At 51.2% G+C, this 12,542-nt stretch overlaps 1 protein-coding gene across 1 annotated transcript in view; it reads right to left on the bottom strand.

Moving 5' to 3' along the window:
- Positions 1 to 449: 449 nt before the first annotated feature.
- The window catches only part of LOC142572531 (integrin beta-PS-like), a 56,838-nt gene continuing 44,745 nt past the window's right edge, over positions 450 to 12,542 (bottom strand). The window contains exons 14-21 of the mRNA XM_075681698.1: positions 11,293 to 11,448; positions 10,440 to 10,573; positions 8,342 to 8,417; positions 6,537 to 6,845; positions 4,290 to 4,422; positions 3,207 to 3,323; positions 1,695 to 1,861; positions 450 to 677 (exon numbers count right to left, since the gene is read on the bottom strand). Of these exons, the coding sequence (XP_075537813.1) occupies positions 594 to 677; positions 1,695 to 1,861; positions 3,207 to 3,323; positions 4,290 to 4,422; positions 6,537 to 6,845; positions 8,342 to 8,417; positions 10,440 to 10,573; positions 11,293 to 11,448 (1,176 nt within the window). The 3' untranslated portion in view covers positions 450 to 593. The remainder of the gene's footprint in view (positions 678 to 1,694; positions 1,862 to 3,206; positions 3,324 to 4,289; positions 4,423 to 6,536; positions 6,846 to 8,341; positions 8,418 to 10,439; positions 10,574 to 11,292; positions 11,449 to 12,542) is intronic.

Raw genomic sequence — 12,542 nt, 5'->3', positions numbered from 1 at the left:
TACATGCAAAAGTAGTCCGAACAATGCGTATCCGACGTTCAAAGCCAAAATACACTGTTCAAAGAGCTTCGGCGCCTTCCGAACACGGCGTCGTATTAAAAGGAAAGGTCGAGTTATCCGAAGTCGGCAATGCATTGTGCAAAGAACGAAAAGAAGCCGGCAAAGACGGGTTCACAGCTGGCAGAAACTGAAATCTTCGAGGCCGTGAGGTGAAGACAGGCTTCCGAGACTTCGGTCAATGGGCGGAACTAAGAAACACAAGAATGGAACTCGCGTGGTCAGCCTATGCCGACTCGGCGCCACAGGAACAGAACCATGTATGTAAAAGACTAAAAGCACGACCACTTCCGCGGAGTGCTGCAGAAGAGGTAAAAGTCCTGAAGGCTGCAGGTAGCGTTTTCTATGCTGGCATCGCGCCGTTGCAGCCGAAAACGCAGGTTGTTCGACTCAACGACACCACGCCCGTAGTTGGCGCGGTCACAGTCCCCGCGAAGGATCTATGACCTTGCAAACAAAAAGAAGAAAATAGAAAGTCACTGGACGCAAAACACGTATTGCGGGATCCTTCGGTATCATCACGGACAGCGCGTCCGTCAGCTGGCGACCGCTCGCTGGCCGGACTCGTACGTCGGGTTCTGGAAGTTCGACACGGCGTGCTTGAAGATGGGGTTCGTATCCTGCGGCGAGAAATACAGGGATACACGAGTTTATTCAATGGAGTTGTAAACGCGCGCAACTGAACCAAAATGTAAAGGTGACTTAGAAAATAGGTGCCATTTACGCGAGATCTAGCCATGGCAGCATGTTATAGCGGTAGCCATATGGCAGCACTACACGAACATTCGTGTGAGAGCAGCGGCGACGGCAGGAGGGGAGCGTCACTCAACGTGGGCCTGGCTCCTCGCCATCCTCGTCACACTCGTTGTCAGAGCAAGCACCCGCATGAGAGCGCGGTAGCGGACAAGTAACCGTATCGCCTGTCTCTTGCTGCATGCATGCATCATGCCTTCAAGAGTTCTAGAAACATAGCGTTCGCTAAACATTCTCCATACGACATTGCGATCTAATAATCGTCCTATGTTTATAGGCGGCCAGGGGAGAGTTTCAGTGTCAGACACCCTCCTTCGATTTCCAAGTTGTATGAAGAGAGAGAGAGAGAGAGAGAGAGAGAGAGAGAGAGAGAGAGAGAGAGAGAGAGAGAGAGAGAGAGAGAGAGAGAGAGAGAGAGAGAGAGAGAGAGAGAGAGAGAGAGACGAAGTGTTAAGACAGGGAGGTTAAGCAAGGACGTGCCCACTTGTCTACCCTACACTTGGGGGAGGGGAAAGACAGATAAAAAGAAGGAAAGACAAGAAAACTAAGAGAAGGACGCAGTCATTCTGAACACACCCGCAAAGCAATGCATATATACTGGCTGTGGTATACTGCTTGCCGCGAATTCCTACCGCGCACGACGGGAAGGTCGCGCAGTGACGGGAGTTACACGAACATAATTTCTCACTGTAACCACTAACACGTTGAGGAAGGTGGCTTCGTGCAGGTGGCGAACACCTTCCCAGTCCGCGCCGATATGCGAGAGCGAAGACCTTTGTGCCAACGCGTGAACGTATTTCGCGTGGACGGTGTTGCGCGCTGCCGTTCTTCGAACACCGAACGGTTACTCGCACCACATCACGCGGGGGCTGCCGCGGACTCACCGAGCCCCACTGGGTGTTCTGGATCTCCTTGTCGAACTTCTCGTACTCGACGCGGTCCCTGAGGTAGACGAGGAAGCGCACGATGCACACGACGAGCAGGCCGACGAGCACGATGCCGCCCACCAGGCCTCCCACGATGTACCACGTGAGCGCCTCGCGGCCACAGTCTGCAGCAGCCGCGGCCACGTTGGCCACGTGCCGGGGGAACGGCGGGAGAAACAGACGTGGACGCAGCATTGCGAAGGGGAAAAGAAGAAAATAAAGAAACACACCGCAACGTCAGTTATATGGCGCCGTTGCAACACGAATATGCACCGCGAACATGCACCACGAAATTTGCAGACATTTGTAGAAGTGCATTATGCACAGACGTTGCTGTTTATGTATAACACGCCTTTTCGCGAGCACGAACAGTGTTTGAGAAGGAATAACGGGGAGCAAAGATCACTTGTCGATGAGTGCAGTACAGACCTCCATCCGTCACAGGCGGTGACAGAAAGATTGACTGCATTGACTTCGGGAAGTAATATACAGCACCTCGCTATATGTTTCAGCAGTGCAACACAGTGCCACCTGCACGCCGTCGTTAGTGTCGCACACTACGGGCTCAGCTCAGAACTGTAGTTCACAGCATTCCATGCGCCTGCGGGAACGGTATATATAGCGCAGGGTCCGTGCAGGAGGAGCCGCGGGCTGGTTCTCCACGAACACAGCACTGCAAGTGAACTGCATAGTTAGCAATTTGCGAAGTGCAGGGCGAGTCGAAAGGGCCTAAAAAGTGCGGGCTCATTTGCTGAGGGAAAAAATCCGACCAGGTGTAAACTGTCATAAACGTATACAGTTATCCACACACACGCATATATAGGGCACTCGAGCCGCCGCGATGCGAAGCATATAAACAGAAACACAAAAGCAGCTACCAGGTTCCGGACACCGCGCTGAAAACTGCATGTGTCACTTGCGTGTCCAGGGGAGGTATCCTGTAAGAGTCTACCTAGTGGACACGGCCATTTCGTCTGCTGCCGAAGTGCTGATTGGCTGTGGCGACTGGCTGCTGTGGATGCGCAGCCCAGCCCAGCCAATCAGAACTTCAACAGCAGACGAACAGCAGACATGTCCACTAGGTGGATCCTTACAGAATACCTCCCCTGACGACTACCTGTGTCCACGAGCATCGCCTCTCAAGCCAAGCAGCAACAAAAGAATATCGCTTTCATCGACCCGCAGCGCAAATACATCCAAGCGCTCTAAGCAGAAATGTGGACGTCTGTACGAAGCATAAAAATAAAAAATTAAGAAAACAACGCGTAACAAAAATTAAATCAGTTTAGAAAATTGGTTCCACGTAAGCAAGAAGCAGTTATTACGATGAAGAACTCGGTATGCAACAAAACAAGGACGGCAACGAACAACGTTGCTGTGCAAATGAATTCAGTCAGAGAGCCAGCCATTTGAGCTTAATGTCTCTCTTTCTTTTCAACTTGTGCCCGAGAAGCGCCTCCTCCTCCTCACCTTTGGTGGTCTGCGCCCTGATGACTAGTTCGTTCTGCTCGTCGTAGGAGTAGACGAACGCGAAGGAGCAGCTGTCATCGTCCTTGAAGATGCACTTGCGCTCCTCGGGGTCCGTGGCTGCGCGACGAGAAAGGACGAACAGCTGCGTCAATGTGCGCGGACGATGGGGATCGTACTAGACGTATATGTGTGCAAAAAAGTTTTTCTGGCGTAAGTTTTCTGGGAAAGCAAGATAACAAAGACGCCACCGGATCTTCAAAAGTGGCTTGGCAACGATTATTGTTCCACGCCGGGGAACAGCTATAGCGAAAAGAATGAGGGTTCGTTCATCTGCTATTCGTATCTGCAGTCTGCGTCTTCCTTTGCATTATTATTATTATTATTATTATTATTATTATAGCTGCTGTTGTTGCTACCGGTTAAGTGATTCTTATTCCTTTAAAGTGAGTAGAATAGGAATAAAATAGATCTTGAAATTAATAATTGAACTACGTATCGAACGACACACAGTGACGAACAAAGTGGCTCGCCATAAGACAGCTTAACCCCTTTAAGCTCTCTAACCCCTTTGGACCACATCACTTTGGTCGGCACTCCGTCTTTCCTCTTCTTAACTTGAGAAGAGACCGTGATTGGAAAAAGAAAGAACAAACAAACAAAAAAAGGCAGCGCGCGGATGTGCTTAAAAGTGTTATCAATAACAGTGTACACAGACGTGCTGCAATGTTCATGATGCAGTCCGGAGGTCCGTATACGTGCGAACCATTTCGCCGACCAACTCGGACGGCACGCAGTAGCCAAATAAGCACAACCAGCGCAAGCTATACAGACCGGCTCTTGCCAAGGTTGAAGACTGGGCGTGTTGGTATAGCATATTAGAGGTTGGATCGCGCAACATTTTGACGCGACACACAGAAGAGGAACGCACACCACAGAGCGCTCTTGTTTCTCTTCTGCGTGTCTGCGGTGTGTGTTTCTCTTCATTGTGTCCCATCAAAACGTTGCGCAATCCAACTTATAACAGACCGGCTCGCCGCACACACCAGCGGGAGGACACGTGGCGCGAGTGTGCGCGTGCTGTACCTTCGGCGCTGTCCACGGGCACGATGGTCAGCGAGCTGCAGTTGTGGCGGCACTCGTCCTCGCTCATCTCGCCGGACTGGAAGACGACACACTGGACGCAGCTGCGAAACTCGGAACACTGGCCCACGCAGGCCTGCGGGGAGAGAGAGAGCAGGGATTGCCGAGGTACTCGTGCTTCGTCGCGGAGGCCACACACACATCATCATCATCATCATCATCGTCGTCGTCGTCGTCGTCGTCGTCGTAATCATCATCATCAGCATCAGCCTGGTTAAGCTCACTGCAGGGCAAAGGCCTCTCCCATACTTCTCCAACTACCCCGGTCACAACGTGGAGGCCACAACGGTTCCTTATTAAAGAGGACCGATGGCGCGCTGCTCATCGACTGAATGGGTCTGGTTGTCTTCCACTGCCAATGGAGAAATACACGGTGCGCGGACTTCTGAGATCGTCACACACGCGAGTTGCCTCCGTCTTTGTGTGTGTGTGTGTGTGGGTGTATGTGCTTGATGCGAGAAAGCTAAAAAAGAAGACACGAGCAATACATGGACTAGTGACATTCCCAGAATTCTCGCAACGTGATTCCTAAGCGGCTATCGAACGCACACCGCCCTCAACGGCGAAACTGTTTGGAGCACGGAATCCGAAAAAAAAAGAGAGGAATAAAAACAAAGGACAAGAAGAAGAGAGACGCGTCCACGTTCTGATCGATATAAGTTGAACGCATACTTACTCAAGCGACTACAACATTTCTAATATATTTCCAGGCTCAACTTCGAGGTCGCGGGGAAATTCGAATTTTATCCGAGTTCTGTGCTCCGAAAGCTTTCGTCGTCGGCTGCGCCTCTACACGCGGCGCGCGAGTAATCGGAGCTGTTGACCAGAGCTCCGTGGCGAGGATTGTGTGGCGCTATATACGCCAAAGCTCGAGTGAGTAATTAAGGAGGCGCGCGCTCACCCTCAAAGTCCAAAGTCCTAAACAAGGGTGGCCCGTCAAGCCATGTATGCAGCCCGCGTGGCCTCTCGGTATGCAGTGAACCTTTGGCCCCAAGCAACGCCGCAGTGCGAAACGAGCGAATACGAGCGCTTTGTACGCAGCCCAACGTTTCGCGCAAGTTTGAGACCGCCCGGTCTAGAGAGCCACAGCCGCTCGATAAAGAAACACTCAACCTCGTGTGTATGCGGGTAGGGGTGCGCGCATATTCGAAGCTTTCGGATAACGAATCGAATATATTGTTCGATTCAATTCAATCTTCGAAACTATGGGCGATCTCGGTCTTCAGAATCAACATAAGAGTCGAATAGTCACTATTTCTAAATACGGATATTTTTCCGATATATGTCGAATATTTCACATCGTCAACCGTGTGCAATCAAACAATAAAACTGGAGCGAAATCAAAGGTAATCTTAATAACCGCGGCCAGGTATAAAACGCGCTACGTTATGCGTATAGAGGTGCAGGCAACGTCGCTCTGCAGGGAGTCAGAATTCCACGGCTTAACCGCGATCATTCGCACTACTCAGGCAGTGCCGTGTATATATGCGAACAAACGTGTTCCTAAAATGCTCCATTCGCGCTTTCATTAAGCAGCGCTTCGTAACGGGCAATGTGATGACAGAAATTTGCTAACGTCATTCACATTATAGGATGTGAACACCGTTTCGCAATAATGGTGGAAACGCTGGCTCATTATTCGAAAAGTTTTCGATCATTCAATTCCATTCGTTTGTGGCAGTGGCGTATCCAGGAAACTTCTTTTTTGCCTCCCTTCACCCCTTTACTGCGCAGCCTCTGGCGGCACTGTTTTATTCCGTCTCAAGAATTACTATTAGAGCGCCCCCCCACGGCAGTGGCAAGCAATAACGCGACGCTAAAGACCGAAACCGCTCCGCGCATGCAGTGCCTATATATATATATATATATATATATATATATATATATATATATATATATATATATATATATATATATATATATATATAGTGTGTGTGTGTGTGTGTGTGCAGGAAAGACGAAGCTCTTGGGATTAAGACTTGTTCACTTAACGTGTTTTCGGCTGGTGGACCAGCCTTCGTTGAGAGTACAGGTGTTACTTCCAAAAGGTACGTCGTCTCTTTCCCGCATATGTTACCCACATGCTTAACTTCGAAGAAACACCATATAAACCCAGTAACCCTCCAGGGTTACGCGCAAGGCACCCCCCCCCCCCCCCCGCGTAGAGAGAGAGAGAGAGAGGCGACGCACCGCGCAGTCCTGGCAGAAGGGTCCGGCGAAGCGTCCCCGGGCGTCGGCGTGGCACACGCAGCGGCCGCACACGCAGTCCCCGTGGCCCGAGCACAGGCGGCCGCTGCCGGAGTCCTGCGGCGCCACGCACGCCTCGCTGGTCGCGGGGCAACCGCAGGCGGCGCCCCGCCAGCCCGGCCGGCACTGGCACTCGCCGCCGCAGCAGACGCCCCGGTCGGGTCCTCCGCACACGCGGCCCTCGGAGTCGCGCTCGCACGAGAAGGTGTCGCACTCGCACCACTGGCCGAACACGCGGCCGCCGGGGACCCCCTGCGCGCGCATGGCACGCACAGTCGTGAGAATCGTACGCGCTGTGCGCCGAGGCACTGTCATCCGTAGGCGAGAACGTAAGAAACGGAGGCTGGCTGGCACCACTGGTCTCTGGAAAGGGAACAACTAAACCCTTTCCGACATCGAAGGGGAGGGGAAAAAGGAAGGGCACGGGAAAGGAACGCCGATGAACGACAAACAACAGACACGGGGAAAATAGAAGAGAGAAGGACGCCACTGACCATTCTACGCTGTCGCATATGTATATTAAAAAAAAAAAAACGCGGCAGTATATTTACACCTCTGTCCCCAAGCTTTGTCGTCGTATTCGCTCTGCGCAAGCAGTCGTACAGAACGATTTCGATAAATTTTGTTCAAGGCCCACGGCCGCCATCCTTGCATAAGTGTCGAAGAAGTTAACACAGTACGTGGACGGACGAAATAAGCCGCGGGCCGGACGAACGCTTTCGTACAAACGAAAGCTGTTGCAGAGACGACGGCGCGCCACTTATTAATGCCTAAGCATTCTTTGGCGACTCTGTCCAGCGAAATCTGTCCGTCACGCCAAAAGTGTAATGCTTTGTACTTGCACAAAAATGCGTAATTTGAGAAGTTAAGACACTTACTCGTTATAATAGTGTAAATGCAGATGATTGGTAGCTTTATAAGCGATAATGAACAGAACAAATCAATGAGGACAAGTGGCTCTCCGCTATCAAGAGCCCCGAAGCCGGGGCGCAACTATGGGCTGTCCAGAGGGCCCACGATGCGGCGGTCGGACATGGCCCGACTGTCCCAACGTGGGAGCGGCCCGCAGCGCGCTGAGTTGCGTACCTCAGGACATACATACATACATACATACATACATACATACATACATACATACATACATACATACATACATACATACATACATCAATCCATCCATCCATCCATCCATCCATCCATCCATCCATCACAGAGAAAACCGCTATCGTCAGACCGCCTTGAAAGCTTACTTTTCCGCATCACGGGTGTGTGTGCAGAGAAGCCTGCTACGGGCCTGCTGATTATAAAAATAAGAATAAGTGATTGGTACATGCGGTAATAGTTCAATAATAATAATGAATGAATAAATGATGGCATCTAAAGAACAGAAAAAAGGTAGTGACGTCGCAGCCTCCGCCTCAAGTTCGTAACAGAAGAAAAGTAAAAATAGAAAATGAAATAAAAAAGGCGAAGAAAGCAGCCGTGGTTAAATCGGTTGTGACAGCGTTCCGGCTAAGTTGATACGATCGTTTTGAAGTGGCCATGCGGCTTGCTGGCAACTCATATCCACACAGTTCAGTACACGAGTAGGCAAGCATAAGCGAGGAAAAGCAAGTAAGCAAAAGCGAAGTAACACACTAATCAAAGAATGCTTATGCATTAGTAGACATTTCTCAGAATTCCTGTAGCATTTCTTTTCTTTAAGGGTCGTCAATGATTGGGAAGGTCGCACAGTTCTGCACACTCACTGGTGGATCGTAGCACTTGCACTCGCCACAGACGCAGTCGCCGCGATGTGAACACAGCTCGGCGCTCGAGTTGTCCCTGCGGAGATGGGTAACAGAGGCAGTGGCACACGCTATAAGGACGCCGTCCCGAAGGGCTTCTTCCCGCCGCAACCATCGAAGATTGCTTCAGAAACCGGAGAAAATGCTTACAGATACCAGCCACTTTTCCTTGCTGTTTCTGCACTTCAATTAAAAATCACAGTTAATTTCCCCTATGCTTGCTTCAGATTCATTGTCTGTTGACTTCGTATGACTGTATAACTAACAAAAACTTAGTCCCTCAGTTCCCCTTGCTCTTTCCGATCAAACACTGCGTCAGCCATATTAGTTCGCAGCGATCGCTCGCAAGTCGCGAGCGCACTTATGCGGTGTACAAGCAGGATCATTCGCTAAGCAATTATGCCAAACTTTTAGAAAGTACTTGTACGCGTTTTAATCAAACCAGCAATACATCTCTCAAAGCGCCTTCAAAGTCTCTATTTGTATTTACAGATATTCAGCTCGCGCTAGCCCAGATCCTTTGCTTGCAACAGTCGTTTGAAATTGAGGAGCTATACTCGCGGACAACTTTCTGTGGCAATGAACGGAAAAGCTACGGAGGCAAAGCGCGCACAAATGAGAGCGCTTCAGGAAAGAGTCCGGCGTTTTAATCCACATTAGTTTATAGGCTGGAGAAGATAGAACGTAGACATCTTATTAGTAACAGTTAAATAAGTACAGAACAAACCTCCGAATGTAAAAGTTTACTCATTTGGCGGCTTTTCCCTTCCGCGTCGGGGCAAACGCGAAACCGTTGCACGTGGAAGCTGCGTCGATTCATCGTCTGTTCCGAGCAACTAAAAGCACTGTCCACGCTGCCGGACTACTTGGCGCCGTAACATGCATGTGCAGCAGCCACGCGCCCGTAGCTTTGCCTTCATTGCCACAGAAAGTTGTCCGCGAGTGTAGTTATGCAGGCTCTGGGGGCGCACGCAACAGATAGAAGTATGAAGCTCACATTAAGTGCTTAGGAGGTACAAATTGAAAGGCATGACTATACAGCCGATGTGAAATATACCAAAATAAAATGGCAGTCTCCCCAGAAAATCTACGGGCGCGGTGGTCGGCCGTGCTGCTCAGCTCAGAACTCCAAGACCAACTTTGGGCCGTCCAGCGAGCCAAGGAAGCCGCACGGGAGCAGCAGCTCCCAGTGGCCATCTAGGCGGCCCCAGGCCCGGGCCTCCCAATCGCCGGATTCCAAATAAAGTTATCACACACACACACACACACACACACACACACACACACACAGCCAACCGCCTCTTCCGAACGAGTGACTTCAAGTAAAACTTAAGGTACTTTTCTCGTGTGCTGCATTCACAGGGTATATACTATAGGCGCATGTCGCAAAATCTCGACACATATACATAATGCATCGGGCGCGAAAAGCATATGTACCCAGAAACCATATCCGATTCAATTTAAAAATTAAATTATGAGATAATACGTGTGCCGAAACCGCGATTGAATTACAAGGTTCGCCGTAGTGAGGGATCTCCGGAATAATTTAGGCCACCGGGGGTTCTTTAACGTGCACATAAACCTAAGTGTACGCGAGCGTTTCTTGCACTTCAGTCTTGCGTTTCTTGCATTTCGCCGCAGTCGGGAGTCGATCCCGCAACCTCGTGCTCAGCAGTGCAACGCCATATCCAAGCCAGCGCACGGCGTGAAAAACCATCCGTTCGACGTATATGTGACTGGTCGTATCAACAAGAAATTCAACAGGATTCCAACAAGTTCCCAACAGGTTCCAATAGTCGCGAGCAGTCATATACATTTCTGACACGTCGTCCGAAGGATCGGGCAGTCTTGATGACCATCTACCCCTTCACGCGTGCAGCGACATGCGCGTTGACGTCAAAGTTATGCGGAGCGCACGCGTCAGCGAGAGAGTAGGCGCATTTAGCGGTGACGGTCATTTCTTTGGGTGAGGGCCTCGTCGCGGATGCGCGCGAAGGGGCTGTCCGGGGTGACGCCGTCGCGTGGAACCACACCACCGCGCAGGGGGGAGGGGACTGACCTCCGGCAGAGCGCCGTGTGCTGCTCCAGCTGGCTGCCCAGGCACTCGCAGCGCTTGCCGTAGAAGCTGGTCTCGCAGTCGCAGGCGCCACACACCGCGCTGCCCCGACCGCTGCAGGATCTGCTGTTCGCCTCCTGCATGGTGAAAGTGTGTGCAGAATTGAGTTTGGACCTTTGGGGATAAAGAAAAATGAATTTTTGATTTTGAATGCATTGAATCGAATTTGTCCTTCGCATTTTGAATTTGTCCGAGACAGGTACACTGACCGACCAGCCGAGCGACTCGCGCATCTCGGCTGTTCCCTGTTCTGCAGGTGTATACGCATTGTGTGGAAGGCTCTGGACACGCGTAGACGGCGACAACAGATAACAATACATAGCGTGACAGTATTCTATGTGTATTTTTTTAGTTCTTACCCGTTGTTGCCTATATCTGTTTGACGTACGCAAGGCAGAAGCTATTCCGATGCAGGCTCAGCCCGTGGGCCTCTCAAAGGCAACGAGTCCGTTTTATTTGCCCATACTTCGTGAGCTTTCAGTGTACCTTACACTTCGTCACGCGTTTCGGGAGAGAAACACATTGGCTTCTGTATACGACCCCGTGCATTCGCGTCACACAAGGCACGTGGTACATTTCGTGCGGATTCGCAGCCACGTCCTTGCGCTTCTCGCGGTTATAAATTGTGCAGGAGTCTTCTCATTCTGCACGAGCACGGAAATGGCATACCGCGCACTGCCGTAAACCGCGCACAGGGGTGTGCAGGGCGATTCGAGCGAACTTTAAAAAGAAGTGTACGAACACAACGACGTGTGCATACACGAGCACACATGCACGCGCACGCCCGCGCACTCACCACGACGTCCTGGCAGGCGCAGCGGCAGATCGGCTCCAGGCGCACCTGCACGTACTCGCTCACCCCAACGGGGGAGATGCGGAACGCCGTGCTCTGGCCGCCCGGCACGTCGTCGCTGGGACAGCGCTCCAGCTCCACGGTCACCTGGAACTCGACCTGCGCAGACACGCCCGTATACGTGGGCCTTTCGACTTGCTGCGAGAAGAATGCGCTCCGACAACTGGGAAGCCGGGCCTCTGAGGTGATGCTGCTGGTCTCACCCACGGCAAAATGAGACTCCGCGGGACCCACCGCAATGTTTGCACAAATCTGAGAAGCCTGCCTATTACTGACTTCATCCTTTCGCTGAAATAGGGTGAAATAAGTGACATGGAAAAGAGATGCATGATGAAATGCTACGCCGCCATGGCAGTGAGGCTCGTCGAAAGTTACTGCATCGTGAGAGGACACAAAGTAGAAAGGAAATGGGACGAAAAGAGAAAGCATAGTAATATGTATATAGTAAGCGAGGGCGGGAACAGTTGGCTCGCATGCCCGAGGGCAGAAAATGTATTCTCCGACGATCGGCGACACTATCGCCTTCACCTCGTATGCTCAACCAGCCAATCAGCGCGCGCCTGGTAGCCGAGGCGATAGTATCCCTGAAAATGACTGTCCCCAAAGAGACTAACTATCGGGCATGGAACGGGAATTAAGAAACACACACAGTATACACCGCCCGTGCCGTCGTCTGTACTTTTCTTTTTTTGTGTGTGTGTCTTAATTTGCGGCAAAAGATATGTCCTTCAGCAGACACCAACTAGGCCAACAAACAGTTCTGTTGAACTGTTGAAACATACGCAGTACAGCAGACAAAACTGTACCAACTCTGCACGACAACTTCCTCCGTAAGCTCTGTGCGCATTAAAGCAGCCCGCTCTAAAACGCTGCATGCACAGTACAGCTGCACGCTCATGTCTGAGGCGCTCAATGAACACTGAATGCGTGACAGATTGCACCGCCCACTTCTGCCGGAGGTTACTAACCCGCGCCTTCTCTTCCTTCCTCGCTCCATTCCTCGCTATACCCACCAACGAGTGAGACAGTTGCCCACGGTTCTCCTCTTCCAAATAATCATTCCCCACAATATATCCCCATCAGCAGCAGCATAAAAAGCAGCGGTGTCTCCCAACTTGCGCCATGCTTGCCATTTCGTAGTGTGATGCGCACGGGCCAGCGCCACTGTCATGGGCCCATGGCAGCAAATTACT

The sequence above is a fragment of the Dermacentor variabilis genome, chromosome 2 (assembly GCF_050947875.1).
Source record: "Dermacentor variabilis isolate Ectoservices chromosome 2, ASM5094787v1, whole genome shotgun sequence".
Taxonomy (NCBI): Eukaryota; Metazoa; Arthropoda; class Arachnida; order Ixodida; family Ixodidae; genus Dermacentor; species Dermacentor variabilis.
Note: the sequence above shows the minus strand (reverse complement) of the source record. Positions and strands in the feature narration are given on the sequence as shown.